General features: G+C 41.5%; 1 protein-coding gene across 4 annotated transcripts in view; it reads right to left on the bottom strand.

The window, feature by feature from the left end:
• Positions 1–27,837, bottom strand: part of sars2 (seryl-tRNA synthetase 2, mitochondrial) — a 55,014-nt gene that overhangs the window by 11,750 nt on the left and 15,427 nt on the right. For 3 of the 4 annotated variants that reach the window (XR_006022762.1, XR_006022763.1, XM_042062991.1), the window contains exons 3-13: positions 23,740–23,769; positions 23,489–23,629; positions 21,082–21,136; positions 20,206–20,269; positions 18,829–18,934; positions 15,847–15,894; positions 13,331–13,439; positions 13,137–13,182; positions 12,964–13,051; positions 12,767–12,879; positions 12,578–12,671 (exon numbers count right to left, since the gene is read on the bottom strand). Coding sequence is in view for 2 of the 4 variants with exons in the window: in XM_042062991.1 (XP_041918925.1) it covers positions 12,578–12,671; positions 12,767–12,879; positions 12,964–13,051; positions 13,137–13,182; positions 13,331–13,439; positions 15,847–15,894; positions 18,829–18,934; positions 20,206–20,269; positions 21,082–21,136; positions 23,489–23,629; positions 23,740–23,769 (894 nt within the window). In the remaining 2 variants the exon portion in view is untranslated. The remainder of the gene's footprint in view (positions 1–12,577; positions 12,672–12,766; positions 12,880–12,963; positions 13,052–13,136; positions 13,183–13,330; positions 13,440–15,846; positions 15,895–18,828; positions 18,935–20,205; positions 20,270–21,081; positions 21,137–23,488; positions 23,630–23,739; positions 23,770–27,837) is intronic. The other variant, XM_042062992.1, reaches the window with a different exon arrangement.

Genomic DNA, 27,837 nt, shown 5'->3' on the forward strand with positions numbered 1-27,837 from the left:
CTAGCGCCACCAACAGGCCAAAGTTGGACGTGCGTTCATGCACGTAACTTTTGACCCGTATGGCCGATTGTCAAAAATGAGGTATCGTTGGAATCCTTGGACCAAGCCGAGTTCAACGCACCCTATGACGTCAATTTCCGCCATGATGGATTTTCCGCCATATTGGATTTAATCAAAAACACATAAAAATTTTCCAAGGTCACAAATTTCAGCGGATCCTCACCAAAATTGGCAGAGACAATCTTCAGACCATGCCTTATCAGTGCATTGCTTTCTGGAACAATTGACAGAAGCATTCGGCTGTAACAGCCAATCCAAATTAGTGGCGAAGCCGCCAAACAGGAAGTGAGCTCATATCTCACCAACCCTGCCATGTATCATCACCAAACTTACTACATATATTCATGACCCCATTAGGAGGACGCTCAAAAAATGTGGTGACCTTTGACCTGTAGGGGGTGCTGCAATTAGCAATATTGCATTTTGATCTGTAGTTGCTGATGAGTTTTATCAATCTTTTTATTTTTTGATGTGAAACTGATGACAACATGTTCCATCCAGTTAATTCTAATGCGTGCGTGCAAGGGCAGGGCAGGGCAGGACGGGGTGGGACGGGCTGGGGTGATTAGGTGGGGGGCTGGCTGGCGGAGGCGGTGGCAATACTCAGCTCTGTTTCAGCCCTACAAAATCAGTTATGTTTGATGTTACACTTGTTGAAAGTGTTGATCACGAGTGTCTGCTGAGTTCTATCTTGTCGCCGTGGCTACTTCGGCCTATACTGCTTGGCCCCCTCATTGCTGCTTGCAGCTATATTTATTTAACATCTTTCCTCTGCCATTGGAGTCTATGGCAGCTCATAGAACCGTCTGGTGAAAAGTTGTGAAATTTGGCACACTGATTGGGGACAGGCCAATGACTAATTTCACCAAGATTCATGCCGGGATCTTGAGCGCTCTAGCGCCATCAACAGGCCAAAGTTGGACGTGCGTTCACACACATAACTTTTGACCCATAGGCCAAATTGTCAGAAATTAGGTATCGTTGGAATCCTTGGACCAAGCCGAGTTCAACGCACCATATGACATCATTTTCCGCCATGATGGATTTTCCGCCATTTTGGATTTTAGTGAAAGTGAAACTAATTCTTCACAGGTCACAAATTTTGTCCGATCGTCACCAAACTTGACACACATGATCTTCAGCCCAAGACTCACAAAAGATACTCCTTTTCGTCTTCGGAACTTAAACCGTTCGCCCGTAACAGCCAATCGAAATATGCAGCGAAGCCGCCAAACAGGAAGTGAGCTCATATCTCAGCAACCCATTCACCTATCATAACCAAACTTAGTCCATGGACTCAGGACCCAATCAGGGGGACGCTCAAAAAATCTGGTGACCTTTGACCTCTAAGCCAACTTGTGATGTCATCGTAATTGATTCGGCCGCCATATTAGATTTAATCAAAAACACGTACGAATTTTCGCAGGTCACAAATTTCAGCGGATCCTCACCAAAATTGGCAGAGAACATCTTCAGACCATGCCTTATCAGTGCATCGCTTTTTGGAACGATTGACAGTAGCATTCGGCTGTAACAGCCAATCGAAACTTGCGGCGAAGCCGCCAAACAGGAAGTGAGCTCATATCTCAGCAACCCTGCCATGTATCATAACCAAACTTACTACATAGGTTCAGGACCCCATTAGGAGGACGCTCAAAAAATGTGTTGACCTTTGACCTGTAGGGGGTGCTGCAATTAGCAATATTGCATTTTGATCTGTAGTTGCAATGTGTTTTATCGATCTTTTATTTTTGGATGTGAAACTGATGACATGTTCCATCCAGTTCATTCTAATGCGTGCGTGGTAGGGCGGGACGGGACGGGGTGGGACGGGCAGAGGTGATTAGGTGGGGGGGCTGGCTGGCAGAGGCTGTGGCAATACTCAGCCCTGTTTCAGCCCTACAAAATCAGTTATGTTTGATGTGACACTTGTTGAAAGTGTTGATCGCGAGTGTCTGCTGAGTTCTATCTTGTCGCCGTGGCTACTCCAGCCTATTCTGCTTGGCCCCCTCATTGCTGCTTGCAGCTATATTTGGGGGCCAAGCAGCGAAGCTGCGAAGGCACCCATTGTGTTTCTATGTTTTCTTATTGGGGGCCAAGCAGCGAAGCTGCGAAGGCACCCATTGTGTTTCTAGCTTTTCCTATTATTGGGGGCCAAGCAGCGAAGCTGCGAAGGCACCCATTGTGTTTCTACTGTTTCTTATTATTATTCCTCTGCCATTGAAGTCTATGGCAGCCCATAGAACCGTCTGGTGAAAAGTTGTGAAATTTGGCACACTAATTAGGCAATGCCCCATGATTAATTTCACCAAGTTTCAAGTCCGCACCCCGAGCGCTCTAGCGCCACCAACAGGCCAAAGTTGAATGTGCGTTCACGCACTTAACTCGGACCAAGCCGAGTTCAATGCACCCTATGACGTCATTTTCCGCCATGATGGATTTTCCGCCATTTTGGATTTCATCAAAATCACTTAAAACGTATCAGAGGTCACACATTTTGTCCGATCGACACCAAACTTCACAGATATCATCTACAGACCATGCCTCATTAATGCATTGCTTTTTGTCTTCGGAACTAAAACCGTTCGCGCGTAACAGCCAATCGAAATTTGCGGCAAAGCCGCCAAACAGGAAGTGAGCTCATATCTCAGCAACCCATTGATCTATCATAACCAAACTAAGTCCATGGACTCAGGACCCAATCAGGGGGACGCCCAAGAAATCTGGTGACCTTTGACCTCTAGGGGGCGCTGTAATTAAGAAACATGCCTTTTGGCCTGTAGCAGCAGTTGTGCTTAGAATTAAAACCCACTAGTGGTGTCTGGTAATACTGTTGGAAGTCCTTAGGCCGACCCAAGCCAACTTGTGATGTCATCGTAATTGATTCGGCCGCCATATTGGATTTAATCAAAAACACGTACAAGTTTTCGTAGGTCACAAATTTCAGCGGATCCTCACCAAAATTGGCAGAGACCATCTTCAGACCATGCCTTATCAGTGCATTGCTTTCTGGAACAACTGACAGAAGCATTCGGCTGTAACAGCCAATTGAAATTGGTGGCGAAGCCACCAAACAGGAAGTGAGCTCATATCTCAGCAACCCTGTCATGTATCATAACCAAACTTAGTATATAGATTCATGGCCCCATTAGGAGGATGCTCAAAACATTTGGTGACCTTTGACCTGTAGGGGGTGCTGCAATTAGCAATATTGCATTTTGATGTGTAGTTGCTGATGTGTTTTATCAATCTTTTATTTTTTGATGTGAAACTGATGACAACATGTTCCATCCAGTTAATTCTAATGCGTGCGTGCAGGGGCGGGACGGGACGGGTAGGGAAGGGCAGGGGTGATTAGGTGGGGGGGGTGTTGATCGCGGGTGTCTGCTGAGTTCTATCTTGTCGCCGTGGCTACTCCGGCCTAATCTGCTTGGCCCCCTCATTGCTGCTTGCAGCTATATTTATTATTATTACACATCCGCCATTGGAGTCTATGGCAGCCCATAGAACACCTGGCTAAAAAGTGCAGAAATTTGGCAGAAAGTTTCGGGACACTCCACTGACCACTCACGCTCATTTACGGACCCCTAAACCCAACCGTCTAGCGCCACCAACAGGTCAAAATCTGGCCGAAAATTGAACCGCTGGGTCTAAAGTTATGAAATTCGGCAGACTGATTCAGCACTGTCCCATGATCACTCTCACCAATTTACAGAACTCTATGCCCAACACTCTAGCGCCACCAATGGGTCAAAACTGGATTGCATTAACGCATGTGACCATTGAACGGTGCATCTGATTTTCACAAATCAGGCACTGTTGGAATCCCTGGACCGACCTAAGTTCAATGACTCCTATTAAGTCACTTTCCGCCATATTGGACCTCCGCCATATTGGATTTAGTCTAAACTCTACAAAAAGTTTCAGCGTTCACAAATTTCATCAGATTTTCACGGAACTTGGCGGAGATGATCTTCTGCCCGAGCCACACAAACGATACTTGTCAGATTTTTCAATTTCATTTTTGTTTGCCCGTGACAGCCAATCAAATATGGTGATGAAGCCGACAAACAGGAAGTGGACTAACATCTCCGTGACGCTTCGAGTTAACATAACAAAACTCGATACCATTAGTCAGGACACTGTCCCAATCACTCACAGCAATTTTTATGCATATACATTGAACACTCTAGCGCCACCACCAGTTCAATGCTGGACATGCGTTCATGCGAGTGATAATTTACTCTGATTTTCACAATTTAGGTAGCGTCTGAATCCTTGGACCATCCCGAGTTCATCGACCCTTATCCCATCACGTTCCGCCATATTGGACCTCCGCCATATTGGATTTAGTCCAAACTACGAAAAGTTTCAGCGGTTACAAATTTCATCCGATTTTCACAGAACTTGGCGGAGATCTTCAGACCGAGCCGCAAAAACGATACTCGTCAGATTTTTTAATTTCAAGTTTATTGGCCTGTGACAGCCAATCACACATGGCGACAATGCCGCCTAACATGAAGTGGGCTAACATCTCGGCTACGCTTTAATGTATGAAGTCCAAACTTGGTACAGGGACTTGGTATCTGATTGTGAGGACGCACTAGGAAATTGGCATCATTTGGCCTCTATAGGGGGCGCTGCAATACAGGAAGTGAGCTTGTATCTCAGCAACGCTTTGATGTACAAAGTCCAAACTTGGTATAAGGACATGTTACCTGATTATGATGACGCCCTAGGAAATTGGTATCATTTGGCCTCTATAGGGGGCGCAGCAATACAGGAAGTGAGCTTGTATCTCAGCAACACTTTGATGTATGAAGTCCAAACTTAATACAGAGACAAAGTAGCTGATTGTGAGGACATGCAAAGAAAAGTGGTCTCATTTGGCCTCTAGGGGTGCTGTAATAGACAAATTGAGCTCACATCTCAGCAACTCTTTGGTGTATGAAGTCCAGGGACACGGTAGCTGATTCTGAGAACGCACAAGAACATTGGTGTAATTTGCGCCTCTAGGGGCATTATAACAAAGTAAATGAGCTTATTTCTCAGTCATTCCAATTGCAATCAAACTTGTTGTGAGTGCTTGCTCATGCCATGGCAACTCCATTCCTGCTATAGCGCACTGCTTGGCCCCGCATTGCTGCTTGCAGCTATATTTCTTTTTGTTTTGGTTCACTGGGGTGGTGGGATATTTCATTTGTTAAATGTTTGATGTTTTGTTCCAATGTGTTTTCCAATTGCTGTTGATGTTTTTTCTTATATGAGGAGTATGAAATGATTTTGCCTCTGATTACGGCTTTCCCAGTTTCCCATAGCAGTGAAGGAGAGGAGTCCGGAGAGTCGTTCATCTCCAGAAAGAATGCCCACTCTCGCCTTATAAGGGTAGTAAAGTCGGGGTCTTCTAACAGTGATGTGTTGAATCGCCATGTGGTTGAAGTTTTGGTATATGTCTGAGTATTTATAGAGAGGGAAACGGGGGCATAATCGCTAATTACTATTGAGTGGATTGTGTTATCTGATATCTTGGGTATTAGCGGGTTGCTGACTATAAATAGATCAATTCTAGAGGAACATTGGTGAACTGTTGAAAAATATGAATATTCTCTTAGAGAGGGGGTTGCGCAACGGGGCAGCCGTGGCCCACTGGTTAGCACTCTGGACTTGTAACCGGAGGGTTGCCGGTTCGAGCCCCGACCAGTGGGCCGCGGCTGAAGTGCCCTTGAGCAAGGCACCTAACCCCTCACTGCTCCCCGAGCGCCGCCATTGTAGCAGGCAGCTCACTGCGCCGGGATTAGTGTGTGCTTCATCTCACTGTGTGTTCACTGTGTGCTGTTTGTGTTTCACTAATTCACCGATTGGGTTCAATGCAGAGACCAAATTTCCCTCACGGGATCAAAAAAGTATATATACTTATATACCTCCAACTGTCGCTAAGGCCATAGTACTCCATATATTGTTTTATTGTGTTAGTGGAATGCCAAGTTCTTGAGTTGCCAGAGGTGCTTGAGCGGTCAATTGTGGGATTAATGACAGTGTTTAAGTCTCCTGCTATAATGAGGTAATGATAAATGAATCAACATTTTTCGGAACTTTTACACCAACCTCTATTCCCTCACCCACCAACCAACACAACTGGAAATAGACACCTTTCTAGACAATGTGACTTTACCCAAATTAACTTAAGAACAAACCAACACTCTAGACGCACCTCTTAGCCTCAATGAACTCACCGAAGCACTCAATAAAATTCCTAGCAACAAATCACCCGGGCCAGATGGACTCCCAGCCGAATTCTACAGACACTTTTGGGACATATTAGGACCACTATTCAACAGAGTAACTAAATTAAATTAAAGTAGAAATTAAATCCTCTTCCACCATACCCACATACATGAATACAGCAGCTATGACCTTATTGTTAAAACCAAACAAAGATCCATCTCAGCCCTCTAGCTACCGACCTCTCTCACTACTGAACACTGACTTGAAAATGATCACCAAAGCACTAGCCACCAGAATAGAAACAGTCACTTCCATACTCATTCATCCAGATCAGACAGACTTCATTAAAAATAGACACGCCACAGATAACCTCCGCAGACTGTTCAACCTAATCAATATATCACAAGAATCACAACAGAAAACCATGATCATTTCACTTGATGCAGAAAAAGCTTTTGATAAGGTAAATTGGTAATTTTTATTCAACACTCTCCACAGGTTTGGCTTCGGAGAATCGTTCATCCATTGGATTAAAACATTATACACATCACCAAGGGCCACAATCACCACTAACGGAATCACTTCACAGAGTTTCACACTGCACCAGGGCACCAGACAGGGTTGCCCACTCTCGCCTTTCCTCTTTGCCATCTTCATTGCCCTTGCAGCCGCAATACGACAAAACCACATAATCAAAGGAATTCAGGCAGCAAACGTACAACACAAAATCAGTTTATATGCAGATGACCTCTTACTTTATATACAGAACCCACAGGTGTCACTTAAAGACACTTTCAATATCATCAATAGATTCTCTAGTGTTTCACATTACACCATCAACTGGAACAAATCAATCGTACTGCCCCTTTCCGATAATGCATGGGATTCTGGAGCTCAGGATACTTCCCCCCACTTTCAAACTGGCAACATCAAATACCTAGGGATTCATGTGTCCCCCAGGCTGTCAGAGCTTTTTAGCTTCAACTATACTCCTCTCAGAATTTCAGAAAATTGAAGACGATTTCAAACGCTGGTCAAAACACCCACTCACACTCATCAGAAGAATAGCCGCCGTCAAAATGAAAATTCTCCCTCAGATTAACTACCTCTTCTTCATGATCCCCACTACTACTACCACAGACAATTGGTTCAAAACTCTCAATTCATTAACAACGCAATTCTATTTGAAAGGGAAAAAAAACAATAATCACTCTCAACACTGCAAAATAAAAAAAATCACATGGCAGCCTTGAGGCACCAAACTTCCATCACTACTTCCTGGCAAATCAGTTACAATACCTAGTTAAATGGATCAACATACAAAATAACAATTACCCATGGCTTGAACTAGAACAAAACCAATGTACAGATATCAGAATAGCAGACCTCCCCTTCTACTCAGAATCGATCAAAAAATCCAACTTCTGCCAACGCATTACCATCAATTCAAGCCTGCTGGAAAACAAACCAAATCACAAAATCATCACTAGCACTAAACAGGTACACCCCACTCTGGCACAATCCAGTGTTCACATTACAGAATAAACCTTTCCACTTCTCCACATGGGCACAAAAAGGAATCTCACATCTTCACCACATGTTTGACAACCACCAATTCATGTCATTTGATACACTGACACAGAAATATGGGGTTGGGAGAGAACAATTCCTTCAATATCAACAGCTTAAACTTAAAATTAAAGATAAAACAAGCCTCACCAACAACACATTACAACCATCTGAACTTGTAGAAAAAATTATGAAAATGAATAACTTCAAAAAATTAACCTCCCAGCTATATACACTGATCACAAACCTAAAAACAACAATAACACTCCCAATAACTAAGTGGGAAAATGACTTGGCGTTCTCTCCCAACCCTGATTATTGGGAACAAATCTGCAATAACACATTTTCCATGACCACTAACACAAATGTACAGCTTATACAGTATAAAGTCATTCATAGAGCTCACATCACTCAAAGTAAAATGTTTAAAATGGGCTTAACCACCACAGATATTTGTTCACAATGCACTTTAGGTAGCACAGACGACTATCTGCACGCCATGTGGCTCTGTAAACCTGTCCACTCTTTTTGGGTCACAATCACGGAGGCACTATCTAACATCCTGGACTCCAGAATCCCATCATCTCCAACACTCTGTCTTCTTAATGACATTTCTGAAATCCACATTACGCAACACTTAAAAAAACCCTTGCTCATCTCTCTGTCGCTAAGAAAGTAGTCCTCCAAAACTGGAAATCAAAGAAATCATGCCATATCAATCACTGGAAAAACTTAATCACAGAATATATTACAATAGAAAAACATCATGCACATAGAGAGAAGCAAATATCAGCCTTTGAAAACACCTGGTCTCCCTTTCTATCATTTTTTAATTCAACAAAACCATAACCCCAAGCTCCCCCCTTTCCTTGCCCCCTTCTCTGTCTTTATCTATCTGTTTATTTGCTTGATTGAATTAATTAGTTGATTGTTTGATTAATTAATCAATTGATTGATTAAACTTAATTTATTTATTTATTTATTTATTTATTTAACCTTATTTCCTCCTTCCCCCCCTACATTCGCCACTTTACATATAGACACACACTAGCAATACCCAAACATAGCATGTTACCAAAGCCCTTTACCATGACCACTCACAGACCTTTCTATTCAATTACAAAGAACGGAGTCCCATCCTGTCAGCTCTGTCATCGTCCTGTCCCACTGTCTGTCTGCGTGTCTGTCTGTCTGTATGTCTGTTTGTCTGTCTATCCGTCTCACTTGTCTACGTTACCTTATTGCGTTTCATGTGTTTTATGTTTCAATTCACGTGGTGCTATATGATACGATTCCAGGGTCACATAAATGGTTGAGGTAGGACAATTGTATTTGCACTTGAAAAATATGTTACTTAAATAAAAATAAAGTTGTCCTCCGAAGAGGGGGGGTGGTGGTGGGGCAAAAAAAAAGAAAGAAAAAAAAGAAAACAAGCTTCATCTTAACGCCTCAAAAACCAAAGAAATGGTTGTGGACATGAGAAGGTGGCCTTACACCAAAGCCCCATCTATTATATGTGAACAGCCTAACCTTGACGGACTCCTTTAAATTTCTTGGCTCACATTTCAGCCATAATTTGACCACCACCCACCTTATCAAAAAGGATTTAAAAAAAGAGACTTTATTATAAAAGAGACAACTGAAAAAGTTTCATGTCAACAAAACCCTTTTGGTGCTCTTCTACAAAGCCATCACTGAAAGCCTCATCTCATCCTCAATCACCGTCTGGTATGAGAGCTCTGACAGTCGCACCAAGAGGAAATTAGAGAGAGTTGTCACCAAAGCCTCCAACATCACTGGTTGTGACCTTCCCAAGATCATCAGGGACACCTCACAGAGTTCGTACGGCTTAGCCATAAGAATGGCTTCATTTTGATAGCGTGCAAAAAGCAGATTTCCAGTCTGAGCTGGACACGGTTATGTGTTACCGCAGATGCATTGCAACTGCGCTGTGATCTTGGCTCTGCTGCCAACACGGTCATTAAAACAGCCCAGTTTTCCCTCAACCTCCTATTTGAATGTTCAGTCACATTGAGGAAAGTGTTCTCAAATAATTTCAGATCCCACATTTCGATTCCTCTTGGACTTGTTTTGTCAAATCAGCTCCCTAGGTTATTTTATGTTCTCTGTATGAGGTGAAGTTTCATGTTTTGAGAATGACGAGTTTGTGTGCAGCAGCACCAATACCAAAATCATATTAGAATAAATTTTCCATTTTTTTTTTTATCTTTGGCATGGATATCAAGGAAATAACATATCCTATTGAAATCCCCTATAATGAATAAATTAAAAATGCGTTTTGACTGCCGACTGCCAGGACGCCGGCGCGCCCTCAGTGGTCCAGTGGCATCTCATGCTGTGCGTGCACAATATAAAACTTAAATTCAGTTAAACTATCATCAGACTATTTGTCCTACTAGTTTGTCTTTTTTCATTACACTAGAGTTTGAATGGAGTAGTGAACAGCAAACTTGACGGGCCTATACATCATCAATATGTAGGCGATATATTTTTTTAACCAGAAGAATAATAGCATTGATTAGCAAAATTGAATAGCAATGATTGTCATTAAATTAAATACTGCATTCTGACTAAATTAAATGCTCAGCTCTCTTCTGTTGAATTTAGCAATCAATTTAGTAATGCCTCTATGATTGCTGACAATGAGAGTATACAGTATTTCCTAGTCACATAACTTTTCTTTTTCTGTCAGCCCACAGTTCCATGATTCTATTGACATGTTGCAAATTATCTGACAAGAAAGCACCACCATGCATTTTTCACAGTGGAAAGGCTTTTCTTTTAATTGTATTATTATTATCATTATTATTATTATTATTATTATTATTATTATTATTCTGTATTATATGTTCCAAATGTAAAGCACTTTGAGCTGCATTCTTTGTATGAAAGGTGCTATACAAATAAAGGTTATTATTGTTATTATTATTATGGACCAGCAGTATCGAATGCTGATCTAAAACATAGCCATAAGTGGCGACAGGATTGTAGCAGTTGCAGCCACTGTAGCAGTTGCTACAAATGGTGGATTTAGAAGTGATAGTTGGGCAGCAGTGGAGTATGAATGTGTGTGTGTGAATGGGTGAATGTGAGGCAATGAAATTGTAAAATGCTTTGAGTGCTTGGAGGAGTGGAATAGCAGTATAAATATGCAGTTAATTTACCATTAGTTACAGAAAATTACAATTGGAAGTTAGGAGAATTTGATTTGAGTTTGATTAGTGTGTGACCCATGCTGTTGCTGAAATATGAGTTAAATCAGAGGTATATGATATATGATATATAATATGAGCTAAACACTGCTGAGGCACAATTTCAATGCTTCATGTGGCACCTCCTTTTGCCCAAATTGTTTTCATACTTAGTATATAGCTTTGATGTGCCAGAATGAATAAGCCTATGAAGTTTCATTAAGATCAGCAATTTACACTGGAACATATGACTGCTGAAATTTGATTGGCTGTTAGCGGCCATTTTGAAGAGTGAGTTAATTGACTAGGCAGAATGATTACACAGGCTTTTATGTTTTTCAAACTGGTGAAATCTTCACTGGCCATTTTTGCAGGCTTGTGCAGCCTGAATTAGACTGATACAATTTAATAGCATTTATGCTGGCTGTAACGTCAAGATGAAGCAGGATATGAGTTTCACAATAGTGTTCATGATGGTAGACGTTGTTTACAAAATATGATGGTAGACGTTAACAAAATATGACCGCCACCCAGTCCAGCACATTCTCTACACAAAAATAAATCATGCTCGTAATTTTGTCTCCTACTCCATCCCCTACTTCTGTGTATGTAATTGAGTGTGTGCATAGCTTGTGTTTGTTTTTTTTTGTACATGTGTGCTTCTGTGTGTTCCTGCTTGCCTGCATGTGTGTGTGATTTTATGTGTGAGTGCGTGTGGGTGTGTTTATGTGTGTGTGTGTGTGTGTGTGTGTGTGTGTGTGTGTGCATGCGGGCGGGCATGCATATAGGTGTGTTTGTGTGTGTTTGTATGTGTGCGTGCATGAGTGCGTGTATGCGTCTGTGCGTACGAGTACGTGTATGCGTCTGTGCGTACTTGTGTGTGTGTGTGTACATGCGTGTGTGTGCGCGTGCGTGCGTATGCGTGTGTGTATTAATATGTGTGTGTGTGTGTGTGTGCGTATGCGTGTGTGTATTAATATGTGTGTGTGTGTGTGTGTTGTGTGCTTGCATGCACACATTTGTGCGTTAAATACCACAAGTATGGTTTGGGAGACCTACGCACTTGAACGAAGTTTGTACGTTAAATGGTTTGAGCTAAATTATACGTACAAATTTGGTTTCAGGAACTAGAAATTCAATTCCAAGGAATTACCAGTGCATACAAATGCAAAAAACAGAGATAGTTGCTAGGGTGCTGCTAAGGTAATCATAGTGGTTACTATGCTGGTTGCTAGGATAATCATGTCGGTTGCTAAGGTGGTTGACATTATGGTGGTGGTTGGTAGTGTTTTGCTAGGGTAGATATGGTGGCTGCTAGGCTAAATAATGCTGGTTGCTAAGGTTATGTTACTATGGCAGTTGATTGGATGACACTTTGGTAGTCATTGCTAGATTGTTGCTAGGGTACTTGAGAACTACTTACTACTGCTGCTAGGATACTTGAGAACTATATAACTGATTGTACCCCTGATTATTCAAAAGGCAAAAAGTCCACAGATTGACATATAGACCTCTCCAAAGCTGCCTCGTCCTGGCATCCAGGCCTCTATGTCATATTTCCTGTAGGCTGGGGGACCCAGCTCCTGAGTGGGCATATCAAGGACTCTGCAAGACCAACAATAGACACAAAAGGTTTGCATGTTGTCCTTTAAGTTCACACACACGAAAAATGAAAAATGGAGTTAATAAAGTAAGATAACCTAAAGTGGAGCTCAAGGGATGAAAATATTTCTTTCTGGAGGGATACAAACTCCTGGAGCATCTGGTCACTCTCCTCTCCAGACTCATCAGCAGTCACCCCAAACATCTCCACCTGCACATATCTTGCTTATTATTTACACCTGTGACATGCTCTGTGCACACATTAATGCTCTGTGAAGTGCATCATCTCCTTCACCTTGTTAAAGTGATGAACTCTGTAGAGGCCCCAGGTCTCTCTGCCAGTGTCAGTCTCTGCCCGATAACACGTGCTACTGCACACAGTTCTGCAATAAGATCCAATTCTGATTAAGTGGCTGAATAACTCTGGCTTTGGTGAATATCTGTCTTCACAACACCAGTGGTTTTTACCTGACCGGGAGGTCCTTCCAATTTACTGCATGATCCATGAAGTAGCCTGATAATCAAAATCAAATTATCTTTAAATAGTGAAAGAGAACAGAGCAGAGAAAGTGTGACTGAGGCATAGAGGACCAACATGTCACTGCCATCCTGGGTGCCTAGTCTGAACTGCCACTGACTGTGTAAAAAGACGGAGGTAATACCTGCAATGCCTACTTCTCCTGTGCCGGCCAGGTTGAGGTCAGGAAAGCGGAATTGGTCGAGGGAGTAGACCTGAGAGTGGTGAGAATAAGGGTGTATGCCACAGCCCTCCTGGAGAGAGGAGTAGTAGCATCTTTAAAACACTTCAATACATGTACTTTAGATTTTCTTAAAATCAGCAAGATATACAGGCATCAAGATCTTATAGGCTATATTAGCCATCCTACACAATCTGAACTATGGTCATAACATCTACATCTTATAAGTTATTCCCTGTTATATATTGTTCTTAAAGGATGTTATTTCTTTCTTGTTTGTCAAGCAATTCTATTATGTTTACATTCTTGTCTTTTCATAGTCATAGTTAATATTTAATAATAAGCAAAGCTATTGTAATGTTCACTTTTGCACTACCACCACTGCACACACTCTACCATAGCACCTTATAATGGCCATTGCATCATATGGTCAGTCCATACCTTTGTAATCACTTCACAAATTGTTAAATTTCTGTGAGTGATGTTTATGTATGCGAGATATATGTGTGTATGTGTGTTGCTACTGGATGCCTAAAATTTCCCTTGGGATGAATAAAGTATCTATCTATCTCTATCTGTCTATTGGCGAGTGCCCTTGTAATATAATTGATATATGTAAGTCGCTTTGGATAAAAGTGTTTGCTAAATTAATACATGTAATGTAAATATTCTAAAAGTTTACAGATGGTCAATAAAATCATCCAAACTGTAAGGCAATCTGTAACGTTAACAATCTTTCAGTCCACTACACAGCGTCTGATTATAGCCTGTTATAGCACTTGGCTGGATTGTAATGTAATGGGATGACATACAACCTAAAAAGCCAGCTATAAAACAATGCATACATCAACTCATTAAAAGGTAACATTACATTTTCCATAGCTTTCAATGCACCTCAGATATAGTTTGCACCAGCATGGCACATAGTTTAGAGTAGTGTGTGACAGCATTTGTGTGACCGGGGCAAGTGACAGTCTTACAATGTAAGTTGATCTTCTGGATAAGGGATTTCATTATAAACCGCTCCCAGACAGTGAAACTTAGCCCTGAGGCCCTCAGGGCTGTGTGCTGAGCCCCCTAATCAATTCCCTCTACACTCATGATTGCACTCCCACCTACCCAGGGAACACAATCGTCAAACTCGCTGACGACACCACTGTGGTCGGGCTGATTTCAGGAGGTGACTAAGCGAACTACAGGAAAGAGGTTGAGGCAAGTGGTGCTCTGCCAACAACCTGATTCTGAACACCACCAAAGCCAAAGAAATCATACTGGACAGGAAAAACAGAGCCGACCATACCCCCCTGTAGATTAATGGTGTCTATGTGGAGACTGGAGAGGGTAAAAACCTTCAAGTTTCTTGGAACCCACATCTCTATGGACCTCTCTCATGGTCTAAGAACATCAAGACAGTCACCAACAAGGGCCAGCAACGACTCCACTTCCTGAGGGTGCTCAGGAAGAACACATTGTAAGCTACTGGAGCCCTTCTATAGAGCCTGCATTGAGAGCCTGCTGACATACAACATCACAGTGGGGTTTACCAGCTGCACCTAAGCAGACAGGAATAGGCTGCAGAGGGGGGGTAAACACTGCTCAGAAACTGGTCGGCTGAACTCTGTGGTGGATAGGATCTACAATTAGGTGTTAATTAATATTACTACGCTAGGTCGAAGTACTCCCAAGTGCTATTGCGCCACACATTGTAGTTCTCCTGTTTATTCGCTTGGAAAAACGCCACGTTTCATGTTGTGTGACCTTACACATTTTTATCAACTACTCGTGCAACTGTATTTAAGTAGGGAAAACGTGGATGTTTTTGATTACTGCCATCTTCCTCCCTCTATGGCTACGTCTGAGCCCGCTAGCATAGCAACATGCTAACACATTCGTGCCGCGCATCAGAGCGTTTGAGTGCACGTACCGACACGGGAGAGGTATGACTCAACTCGTGAAAGTTAAGGTAAGAATATATATTACTACTGACATTGGGTGGCGTGTTCCTTTGCACATTTTCCTTCTTACAGGCGTCAATGACAACAACACTTAACATAGTCACTCACATGATTTCGGTTTTGATTTTCTAATGGGAGTAAGTGTTTGTGACAACATGTCATGATTTGGGAATATTTGATCGCTGTTTTGCTATACAACATCTTTCACATAATGAATGTACACTCTAGAAAGTGAAAGTAGGTCTACTATGCGCTCCGTTTTCAATAGTCCCGCACCATTCACGCTGCTCCATTATTAGATTAATGTTATCAGACAGCGCTGTAAAATGTGTGTGGGAATTTCTCGCATTATGATGGCTATAGTTGCGGGAAACAAATAAATTATGCACCTGCAATCCTGTGCTGAAATTTAGGCCCTACAGACTCAGAAACAGCTTCATCCCCAGGGCCATAACCATGTTGAACTCAAACAAAAACGAATCACCTGTTGTCAGTGGATTAATGAGTTACTTTGACCATACTTACAAACACTGCTCCTTTCAGTAAGTCAGGCACAGTCATAGCGATGAAGCCCTAAAACGTGTGCAGACAAAAGTTTAAGTTACCTGTAATAATTCAATTCCCTTGAATCAAGTCAGAACATTTGGGGCCCTATCTTGCACCCTGGCGCATGGCGTAAAACTCGTTTTCCACCCGGCGCAAAGTTTATTTTCTTATTTTGTACGTTTATTTTTTAAACAATGCGCCCAGGGGTGTGGCAATTAACAACTTAGAGAGTGGCGCATTGTTTAAAAATCGCTATTGTACACCACCTAAAACACATTCCGCCTGGTCAGAAGTCTATGGAAAGTCTTTTATGTTATTTCAAGAGCGCATTGTCATACAGTCATATTGGCGGGTGCACAACGCACCATCCTTCTATCCTCCATGAATGCGCACCAGCGCACATCCATGCAAAACATTAGAAATTACCCGATTAGGCTACAATAGAAAACAAAATTAGAATAAAGATATTACGAAATACATCTCACAATGCATATGCAAATTGGTAATGATGGTTAAAAGTGATTAGGCGAGAGCACAGCTGAAGACGCACCATCACGAGATATAAGCAACTCCTCTGCAGGATAAACGTTTTTTTATTCAGTCATTCGAAAAATATTAGGGTAAGTGCTGCTTTTTCCAGCCTATGTTTTTGATGGTAACTCATTGTCAGTCAATAGTGAAAGTAACTTACTGCGTATAACGGTCTTGTCGTTGACTGACACCATGGTGAAGTTAGTTTCACTTTGCCAATAGGCCCTTACACACTGCCAAAATCCCCGCAAAATTATGTACCAGATTCGCGGAACGCCTGTCCTTTTCACATAGACCGAGGCAGAACGGTGGGACGAAGTGTCTCACCAAATTTACTACCAAGCACCCTAGACATTTTGCCGAGAAAATTCGTTCCGGCACCAGTGTGAATGCGTTAAGGCAGAAAGGGGAATCTGGGCGGGCATTTTGATGATGTTACATCATGTCCAGCCCACAAATCTGACAAATCTTGGAAATCTGCCTGATCAAAAGCAGCAATAGCAGAGACAGCACATTATGACAATCTTTAAATTCACAAAGTCTCCAGTCATTTAACGCCTGCTAGTGTTGACTGTAGCTCGGTATGCAATCGGTTGCCATAATAGGCTATCCTAAAATCCAGCGATAAAACAAAGCATGAACTCATGAGCGTCTGTCCTATATGTATCTATATGTATATCCTCTGATTTTAATGTTTACAGATATCTAGGCGATATTTGTAACATTTATTTTTTATTTAGCCTGTTATAAAATCATGTAGCCTATTGAACAATTTAAACACATTGTGAAACCTAAACCCCAAAGTTGGAGACATGCATAGGCTATAGACATTGCTGCAAGTTTAAAACCGGATTACTCTGGAATGGCTAACTGAACAGGGGAATGCTTTACACCTTTGTGTTCGGTAAGGTCTGCTGTTTATTCTGATATATGGTTTGTCATGTGTTAAGGGAAAGTTCGTGAAGTATTCCACCGAGATGAATGGGTAGGGAGACGGGCGCAGAATGTAATATGATTAAATTAAAGTTACTTTTCTCGCGAACCGTTTTCCATAACAACTAGCGATTAACATAGTTTAAAAGCTGAGAAAAAGCGCTCGACATTTGATAACGAAAACACTCCCAATGTGGACTGGACATCCTACTAAATTTTAATAAGCTTTTGACGAGTGACTTTTGATGCGCTTTAGACTGTCATGATAGGGCCCCTGATGTTAAAGCAACACTTTACCTCTGTCGCACGCACACTATTTGTTTATCCAGCACCAGCTTTGCAAATAACGATGTCCACAGACAAGGTAGAATATTTTGCATGACTTATAAAAGTACGATGTATTGCGACATCAGATGCAAGTCAAATTTGTAGTTTCTTATGTCTCATTCCATCGAACTACAGATCCGCTACCCGATCTGGCAAACTTACATAGTGCGATTATAGCTGATAGAGGGCCGCGAAGCGAATGCAGAATTGCCGTTCACCCTGTTACGAGTTGATGAACCACTGAAACGATTTTGGAAACATTATTTTAAGGTATAAAAAAAAAACTTTGGTGTTGCTTTAACATTTAAAAATTGTAATGACTTTACAACCAATATGCTCTGTGTGCTCACTAATTTAAAGGGGTGATAGAATGCAAAACTGAGTTTACCTTGGCATAGTTGAATAACGGCAGTTTGGTATGTAAAATAAACATACAGGGAACCTCAAAATCTTATCGTCACCTCCTTTGTATGGAAATCTCAGTGGCTGCACCTTATTTGGCTCTGGTCTGTACCTTTGTAACGCCCCGAAATTTACATACACACCAGCCCACTTCCAGCTTTACACAGTTCCTTCACCGGAAGTTAGATGACTTCGGTAGGCTAGATGGTCAAACACGGCCATATTCGCAGATACATCATATGTTTGGCTTTTAAATGCTTGGATTTTGTGAAACTTTTGTGAAGCGAGAAATGCCAGTACAGAATACGTAGGCTCTTACTTGACAGTCAGAAACATTTAAAGGTGCTCTAAGCGATGTTGGGCAATGTCACTTCCTGTTGACGTTCAAACACAACAGAGGGCTAGTTCGCTACTCCCTCCCTCTGAAGTGAGCAGTCATTGGCTGCAAGGTAATTAATTATTCATGTGGAGGTCCGGAAAACCATGAGGGGGTGCTAAATCTGCCAAAACGGACACGGTTTTATTCTCCACTCGGCTTGTGAAAGAACATCTGAGCATTTATTGGACTGACCTAAGCTGCATACCTTCTGTGTGAACACCACAGAACAAGGTCAAATGCTCTGTTCATTCATTCCATCACCCCTTTAATCACTAATCTAAAACAACAAACACATAGTTTTAATTATAATAGTAATCATGGGGAAGAACAAGGTGTGTGTGTGTGTGTGTGTGTGTGTGCAGGAGTTTCCTGGTTTGGCAGCCACTTACACGGCGCTGCAGCAGGTCCAGCACAAAATTCTGCAGGGCTGTCTGGAGCCTGGCCCCTGCTCCTCTAAGGTAGTATGACCTGTGTCCTGACACATGGGCTAGACGTCTGAGAAAACCAAGAGGTCATCTTATAGTCATTTGTTATTGGGGAAGCCATGGCCTAATGGTAAGGCCTCGGGCTTGTAACCGAAGGGTTGCTGGTTCGATCCCCGACCAGTAGGAAAAATGTGGGCGGGGGAAGTGGTTGAGCACTGCTCTCCCATGCCCACATCCAGGGCTGAAGTGCCCTTGAGCAAGGCACCTAACCCCCTCACTGCTCCCCGAGCGCCGCTGTAGCAGGCAGCTCACTGCTCCGGGTCAGTGTGTGCTTCACCTCACTGTGTGTGTTTCACTAATTCACGGATTGGGATAAATGCAGAGACCAAATTTCCCTCACGGGATCAAAAGAGTATATATACTTAGTCGTCGTCGTCATCATCATCATCATCATCATCATCATCACCACCGATAAAATCACATTACAAGGCTTAAAATACATCTGGGCGGCCACACTTGGGTCTGAGTGCCCATTGCGACCCAGGTTCGAGTCCAACCCATGCTTGTTTCCCAATCCCACCCCTTGTCTCTCTCCCGCTCGATGTAATCAGTGAATTAACTTTCCAGACACAAGTCTTTAAGGACCGAGTATACTTCTGCTGATACGGCTATTACTGTATGTATGGTAATGCGGTCATGCATATCTGCATATCAAAGTATGCTCCCGTCACACAGTGAAAGTATGCTCCTGTCACACAGTCTCTGCACCGCACAAATCTACGGCAAAAATGACTATTTTCAGTCAAAGTCAAAATAGATCACATGTGCATGCATTTCTGTGAAAACTAATATAGAACTGGACATATCTGTGCTTGCTTTGACATGCATTGTTAATTAAATGATGATAACAAAAAACACATTTATTTCACAAGAAATTGTGAGTATCGCTCATCAGCTGTTTAGCAGCCCATACAAAATGATCAAACATCATTCTATATTTTGAGGTATAGATTTGCAAGTAATGTCAAGTGCTTCTCCTGTTTGTGAAACTACCCACATTTACTCAGTTACCGTATCAGTTGAACAACAAAAAGCACTTCTACTGTTGATTACAAGCAGCATCAGATAATACTAACATGCATCTAAAGCCAAGAGTTGCTGAAAATGCTGACATTTTTTAATGCAAATAAAAATTGCATGTGCAAAGCAAAGCAATATATTTTTGACATTGAGACAGTTAATCATTGATATGTCATCAGATTAAACTAAAACAATATTATATTGAGCATGGTGGTGGTGTGGTGGTGAGATAAACTGCAAATTATAGAAGATTTTTTTTACCTTTGCCTGATGATGCCCAAAGACTCGCCAACCTCTAGATGACCTCTGACTTTAAAATCAAATTCTAAACAGAAAGCCACAACAAATATGCATGACAATATAGGGTTGACATGATTTGCTTATCATAGCATTTTTTTTATTCATATTTTACAAAGCATCACAACTTTTTCAGAATTTGGGTTGTATTCAACATAGGTAAGTTCAGTTGAGGCATTAAGGATATGAGAATGTGTAGAAAGAATGTTGTTTTTAATTCCCTAAGGCACTTTCTAACTGGGACCAGCATCATTCAGTTGAGTGGTTTTTTTAGTCCAAAATGGCGGCCACATTTGTTGCTATGGAAAATACATTTGAGTTTCGCCTTGATACTCTTTGGAAACAATGTTATGCTATGCCAGGAACCAATTACCAATTTAGCTAACAATAATGTCTCATTGTGATTCCACACACAACCAATTTCGAACTGGTATTTTCTTATAATAGAAATATTAGCAAGACGCCTCGAAAGAGACAATAAAAGCATCTCACTGTGAGGGCACCCCTTACCATGGTATTCGTGTTCAAGCAGGTCCCAAAAACTAGAATTTCTTCAGAAAATTTTACATTTTAATATGGGCCCAAGTGCCCACGGGGACCCAGGTTCAAATCTGTCCTGCGGTCATTTCCCGATCTCATCCCCATCCCTCTCTCCCACTTCATGTCCAAATAAAGGCATGAAGCCCCAAAAATATACTTTAAAAAAAGGATGCAATGATGAAGCTAATAAACTGGCACAGTTCATTTTCAGATTCTTTGATGCCAAATCGACAGTACCATGTTTAGTAAGGCAGGTTACCTCTGAACTCTACCACTTTAAGGTTTGCTGAGGGATCTTACCTGGCTTTTGGCCAACAAGCTCCACCATCCTTGCTTGGCTCTCATCCCCAACTGGCTAAAGGCCAAAACACACATAGAAACACAAGTATACTGCAAGATAGATTATCCTAACATAAGACGTTTCCGGACATAACAGTTCAAGGAACATAGTTCTACCAACTCCTAACTGGTGAGGCTAGCTCTACAACTACACAGCCAACAAAAGTTCTCTCAAAACGTTGCGTTGCTTTGCTCGTGTGCATTGCTCGCGTCGCTTGCGGTCAGGACACTCCAATTCAAAACAATGGAATTAAACTAATTTTATCGCTAATGTTTGCTCGCATCGCATCTAGTTAGGACATGGTGTTAGACGCAACCAATTGGACTAATTTAACATGAAATTTTCCTTTTAAATGTATTTTCTTTTTTACTTTTTATTATTTGTTAATTTGTTTGTTGTATGTCTTGGTGTCACGGGCACGCTGGTGACTACACTGCTCCGTCCGGCATTTTTTGTCCTGTGTGTTGTATGTGGAGTGCTCTGTACATAGAAAAATGCGCTATATAAATAAAAGTGACTTGACTTGACATTTGGGTTCTCAATTCCCCAAACATTTTCAAAGTGCATAGATACAGCTCTAGCCCCCCGACACAGTATGGCATTCAAATGTTACATTTTTTGGACGATCTGATGTTGATGCCTAGATTTTATTTTTTGCAGTGTATGCAAAGTGTGAACTTGTTAGATACGGTCATCTGTAATGTCATGCATACATGTCTGTATGTGTTGGACAAATGTAAGATGTCTACACTGCAAAAACTGCTTATCTAATAAGTGAAGTGAATTTTGAATATTGAAGTATTTTTAATCTTATATCAAGCTCAAAAAATCTAGTTGGTATTGTTTTCAGTATAAAGAGACTTACGTAGTGCTTTCTTGTAAAATCATTTGACTTAATTTAATAAGAGTTTGACTTACAGCAGGGAAAATAAGTTTTAAGAAAAACCTTTTTATAGCCCATCATGTACTAACCCAGCTTATATTCATTTGCACAGATATGAGGGATAATTACTCTCTAACTACTTATAGATTCCAGCGCGTTCCTTGCTATTCCTTGCCTTGTGTACTGCTTTTTCTTAGCATGTTCAATACTTTTTTCCTGTGCCATTCCACTTTTTTACTCATAACTCTACTTATGGGCAATAATGGTTGGGGTTTTTTATGTGTGGATTACCTAAGTTAATACTATGTCTGGTGAAAATTTCATGCAAATAAACTCACTGGAAGTATACTGAAAAAAACTGATTTCCCTTATTACTTATTTCCCCCACTGTAAGTAAATTTGGTCAGATTACAGTCACTATTTCTTTGCATTTCAGTCTTATAATCGGCCGCTTTGATTGAGGGCTTTTCACTGATTCTTCATCTGTCAGCAGTACGTGCAAAACCTGCTTCTTTGAGCATCAAAATCCATCGTGACACTTAAACTTTCAGGTTTTAATACATAAATCGACCTCGTCTTCACTTTAGAAGTGCAAACTTTATGCCACATTTTTTGCTATGTTTGCAAAGTGTCAGGGCATCAAAGCAAGCTACCAAACTTCCTTGCACAAACATGCGCCGATCGTATTTAATATTCCGAAAGGGGGTGTTATTCCAGTTTTTAGTATTCCAAATATGACCTATTTGGGTTATGGCATCTGGAATTGGGTGCTTATATGAATCATGCGCAATCCGAGTATTGCCATTATTCTGAATAAAACCGGAATATGGTGTGCATGGATATGTAGTCAATATGCTACCCAACTCCTGATACAAGCCATGGTAATCTTGTGAATCGATTATTTTAACACCCTCCTCACGGGCCTCTCAGCCTGCACAGTGAAACCCTTTCAGATGATCCAGAATGCGGCGCCTTGTCTTCCATCAACCCAAAAGGGCACCGGTTACCCAACTTCTCAGGGAGCTCCACTGTAGCCACCACATTAAATTCAAATCACAGTAGTCTCCGGTTTTGCACCCACTTATTTAAATGCCCTTATACAGGCATATGTTACTTTCTGACTGTTGCGTTCCTCTAATGAACAAACTTTGCTTTTCTGCTGTTCCCTTTAGGTGGAAAGCACTACCCTACCAGAGCAGGAGCGTCTCTCTCTACCTTCGAAATACTCCTGAAGACCCAGCTTTTCAGAGAGTACCTCCTCTCCTAGCACTACCAACAACTGGATATGCTAAATCTAACGCTTACCTCTCGACTATCCCCCTTCTAGAACGGTCACTTGATTCTATGTGAGTAGTACTTATTTCTGCATTAACCTGTCTTTGTCGCACTATACCTTGATTGTTTCCTTTTTTTGTAAGTCGCTTTGGATAAAAGTGTCAGCTAAATGACTAAATGTTTAAAAAATTTAATGAGCATGCGCTTACCACGTCTGGATGGGTCCGGTTGGGCAGCCTCAGGGCCTGCCGGTAGTGAATCTCCTCCAGCTCAGTCTCCTGCAGCAACAGCTGACTGAGTGTCACTCTCACGTTCCGTCCTTCTTCTCGTGCTCTCCTATACGCCACTGACTGAAAACAAATATAACCAGTGTCCAGAGGTGTCTTTCCTCAGTTTACTGCTACACATATTTGTAGTTGTAATCACAAGATAACAAAATGTTCTCATTAACAGTACTTACATCAGACAGAGTTGTCTTGTCATGCTGTTCCTAAAAAAAAAAAAACACACACTTTAAAATGTTCAATGTTGTCTGCAAATACCTGCAGGTGATGTGATTATTCATGATGAGGAGCCACATGTATCAACGGTGCTTACTCAAATAAAATCATGCCGAGCTCATTTCCAGGGCTAAAAATTTTTCAAAATGGGGGGGAAATTCCCCCCTTCAATGCTTCCCATAGGGGGGATTAATACAGTTTGGAGGGGGGGCATACTTTTTACAAACTGAAATCGATTAAGAACAAAGTCCTCGATGTTAAGCATTTTCCTTATTACAGGCGTCAATGAGAACAACACTTAACATAGTCCTCACTTACATGATTTCTGATGTTTAGTGTTGTGACAACTCATGTCCTGATAAATTTGGTAATATTTCACGTAATTAATGTGAACTCTTCTAGGAAGTGAAAGTAGGCCTACTATGTGCTCCGTGTCTGTCTGTTCATGTCCGCAATCGATTATAACATTCCTCAAATGGAGAATACATCCATGTTCTCTCGCGTCTCATGGCCACTCTAGGCTATGTCATGCTTCTGTGTTTGCAAATTCCTGATCGCTAAACTTTTGTTTTCCTTTCCTGTCGGTTAGCAGTTGATGTAGAAGCACCTAGCATAATTTGACTTCACCGGTGACAAATCCTGCTGAGAGAGAGAGAGAGAAAGAGAGAAAAAGAGGGAGAGAGGTACCCCTCATGGTCCTGAGCATGTGTGTGTCTCTGCATGGGGCTACATTCAATTGAAGTCAGAAGTTGGTCTGTCCAGTCAATAGTCCCGCATTCACGCTCCATTATTAGATTAACGTTATCAGACAGCGCTGTAAAATGTGTGCGGGAATTTCTCGCATTATGAGGGCTAGAGTTGCGGGACTTAAATAAATGATGCGCAATACCCGCGCTGAAATTTAGGCTAGCCAGCCAGCTTTCATTCCAATCAGATCTCCATTAAAGAAGCACTATGCAACAATTTTAGCAAAAATGACCTTAATTATGCGGGGTCGTTCTGATGGTTCTACAACTTTCTGGGTCGTTTGGTGGGTGCTTCGTCCCCCCCTATCGCTTCTCCACGGAAAAAACGAATATGCAACTTTCTGGAGCTGGTCCGGGTAAATCAAGATGTAACTCAACGGAAGTATCCAATCGCGCCTCGAAAATGTAGTCAGATTGTAGTTTCGAAGACGACTGCAAAACGGACGCCGACTTGGCTTTGTTGCTGTTGAAATTGTAAGTAGCCTACCCTTGGGTGAACTTCGTCTTTGTAATGTGGTTTGATAGTCTCTTGAACAATGTGTTTGCTCGACCGTTTTATTGTGAGCCCTGTATTTAGCTTGGTTTCTTGATGGCTAGCTCGCTAGCTAGTGGGGGTTTAGCGTAGCAATCACTTGCTACCGAAGCTGCAGGGGGAGCTGTGTAGAGAAAAATGCGAGCCCAAATCCGGCGAAAACTCAGAAACAGCGAAGGAATAACCAGACCTGCATAGTGCTTCTTTAAGAGCTTTATTTGATTTGTTTGCAAAACAGGCTGTCTGCATAATTACTCGTTGTTGGCTTCTTTTGTTAATAGACGTTTGATGAATAGTTTACTGTAGTAGTTGATTGGAAATGGAGGGAAATTTTGGCAGAGGGCAAAAAAGGTGTTTTCAACCAAGAGGGGGCTAAAATCTATTTTTTATTGTAAATGTTTATTTTGGTGTTCCCACAACACCTGTAACTACATGCATTTATTCTGGGAATGGGACTTGGTACAATATTGGTACTTTACACACTAAATGTCCATATACTATATAGCTATTTCCACATAGATTTTTATGGTCCTACTAGCTACCACACATACCATTACAGTTGCATGAAAAGGACACACAAATACAAACACGCCTTGTTTTATCCTTATTATTGTCATGGCCTTTTGTTTTTGAGACTTCACATTTTGGGACAACATTAACAAAGGATTATATTTCTAGAGAAAATACTGATTGATGGCAGGTGTGTCACAATAAAGGAGTTTTTTTGCATGTTTTTTTCTGAAACTAGGGACTTCTATAAAACCAATGAGACTGTGGTACAAACTTTTAACGATTGAATCATACTGAGAACATGTTTGTCTTCAATTCTACAAAGTTTGGTCAGGCTAGGAATAATACTTTTTAAGATATGAATGTCCAAAGATGGCCTCCAAGATAAGGCCTTTTAGAGTGTAAACAATCAAGGGAAAAAATACTATGAAAACAATAGAATTGGATCAAAGGTTTTAGTTATGGAACCTAAACATTGTGTAGACAAAAAACAAGAAGATAGTGACGATTAAAGCGCCATGGTTTTGAATTTTATTGATTTTTTTTACTGGGGGTGTGCAACATAACAAATGAGTGATTATGCGCATGAGACCAACATACCACAAAAGTCCCCCCCTTGAGTGCCTGGTAGGGGCTAAATGCTTATTTCAGCCAAGTGGGGTTAAAAGCCCACCAATTTTCATGTGCTCCGGCGTTTTGGTGTCCTGGAAATCGTTGACCAAAAAATGTCATTAAGTTGACAAGAAAAAAAAAAAAAAACGGTGGTCATAATGAATTTATATTACAGAAATGTCAGTTTCCTGAGCCTTTAATGTTTCAGTCTGGTTCAGTAAACACCATCAGTCATGGGAGAGACTGCTGACTTGACATTTGTCCAAAAGACACTTGTTGACACAAGAGGGTAAGCCACAGAGGGAAAGCCACAAAAGGTCATTGCTGAAAGGACAGGCTGTTCACAAAGTGTTGCATCAAAGCATATTCAAGGAAAGTTGACTGGAAATGAACATTGAATGACCACAGCCTTGAGTGGATTGCCCGCAAAGCGATTCAAGAAGTTGGAGGATCATCACAAGGAGTGGAGTCAAGAGCCACCACGAACAGTTGTGTCCAGACAATTGGCTACAAGTGTCTCATTCCTAGTGTTAAGCCACTCCTGAACCAGAGATGATGTTAAAAGCATATTACCTGGATTAAGGAAAAAAAGAACTGGACCATTGCTCAGTCACTCAGTCACTCAGTCACTTCCAAGGTGGTCCAAAGCAATGACAAAAGTAAGGGCCCCATCATGACAGTCAAAAGCGCATCGTCACTCGTCAAAAGCTTATTGAAATTTAGTAGGATGTGTCCAGTCCACATTGGGAGGGTTTTCGTTATCAAACGTTGAGCGCATGGCGCAACAAGGTGTTCCTAGGTTTTTTAATCAGTCATGGGTGTGTTTGGGGCGTAACATCAATTAAACCAATGAGAATGAGATCTGTCATTCCCTTTAACGGCGCAAAGCGCTATGTCAAATAAATGCATCGGTATTTTGACATTCAACGGCGCATTTGAAGGAGGCTGCTTGCGAGACCGTATGGAATAGTCATTCCACTAAACCATGCTTTACTAAAACCTAGCATAGCCTTCACGCATTTGCACTCTATTATTTGAACTCATTGGCAAAGTGAAACTAACTTCATTATGGTGTCAGTCAACTACAAGACAGTTATATGCAGTTACTTTCACTATTGACTGACAATGGGTTACCATCGAAAACATAGGTTGGAAAAAGCAACACTTAGCCTAATATTGCTCAAATGACTAAATAAAACAGCATTTATCCTGCAGAGGAGTTGCTTATATCTCGTGACCGTGCGTCTTCAGCTGTGCTCCATACGTGTCTCTCGCCTCTCCCCTAATCACTTTTAACAGTCATTACCAATTTGCAAATGATGGTGAATACTGTAACTACTCATCATGATATGTACAGTATTTCGTAATATCTTTATTCTAATTATGTTTCCTATTTTAATTGTGCAATTTGTAATGTTTTGCTTGGACGTGTGCTGGTGTGCGTTCATGGATGATAGGTGCACCCGCCAATATGACTGTTGACAATGCGCTCTTAAAATAACATATAAACAACTCGCCATAGACTTCTGACCAGGTTGTTAATTGCCACACTCCTGGGCACATTGTTTAAAAATGAAACGTGCAAAATAAGGAATTAAACTTTGCGCCGGGTGGAAAACGAGTTTTACGCCATGCACTAGGGTGCAAAATACAGCCCT

This window comes from Alosa sapidissima, chromosome 15 (genome assembly GCF_018492685.1).
Source record: "Alosa sapidissima isolate fAloSap1 chromosome 15, fAloSap1.pri, whole genome shotgun sequence".
Lineage (NCBI taxonomy): Eukaryota > Metazoa > Chordata > Actinopteri > Clupeiformes > Clupeidae > Alosa > Alosa sapidissima.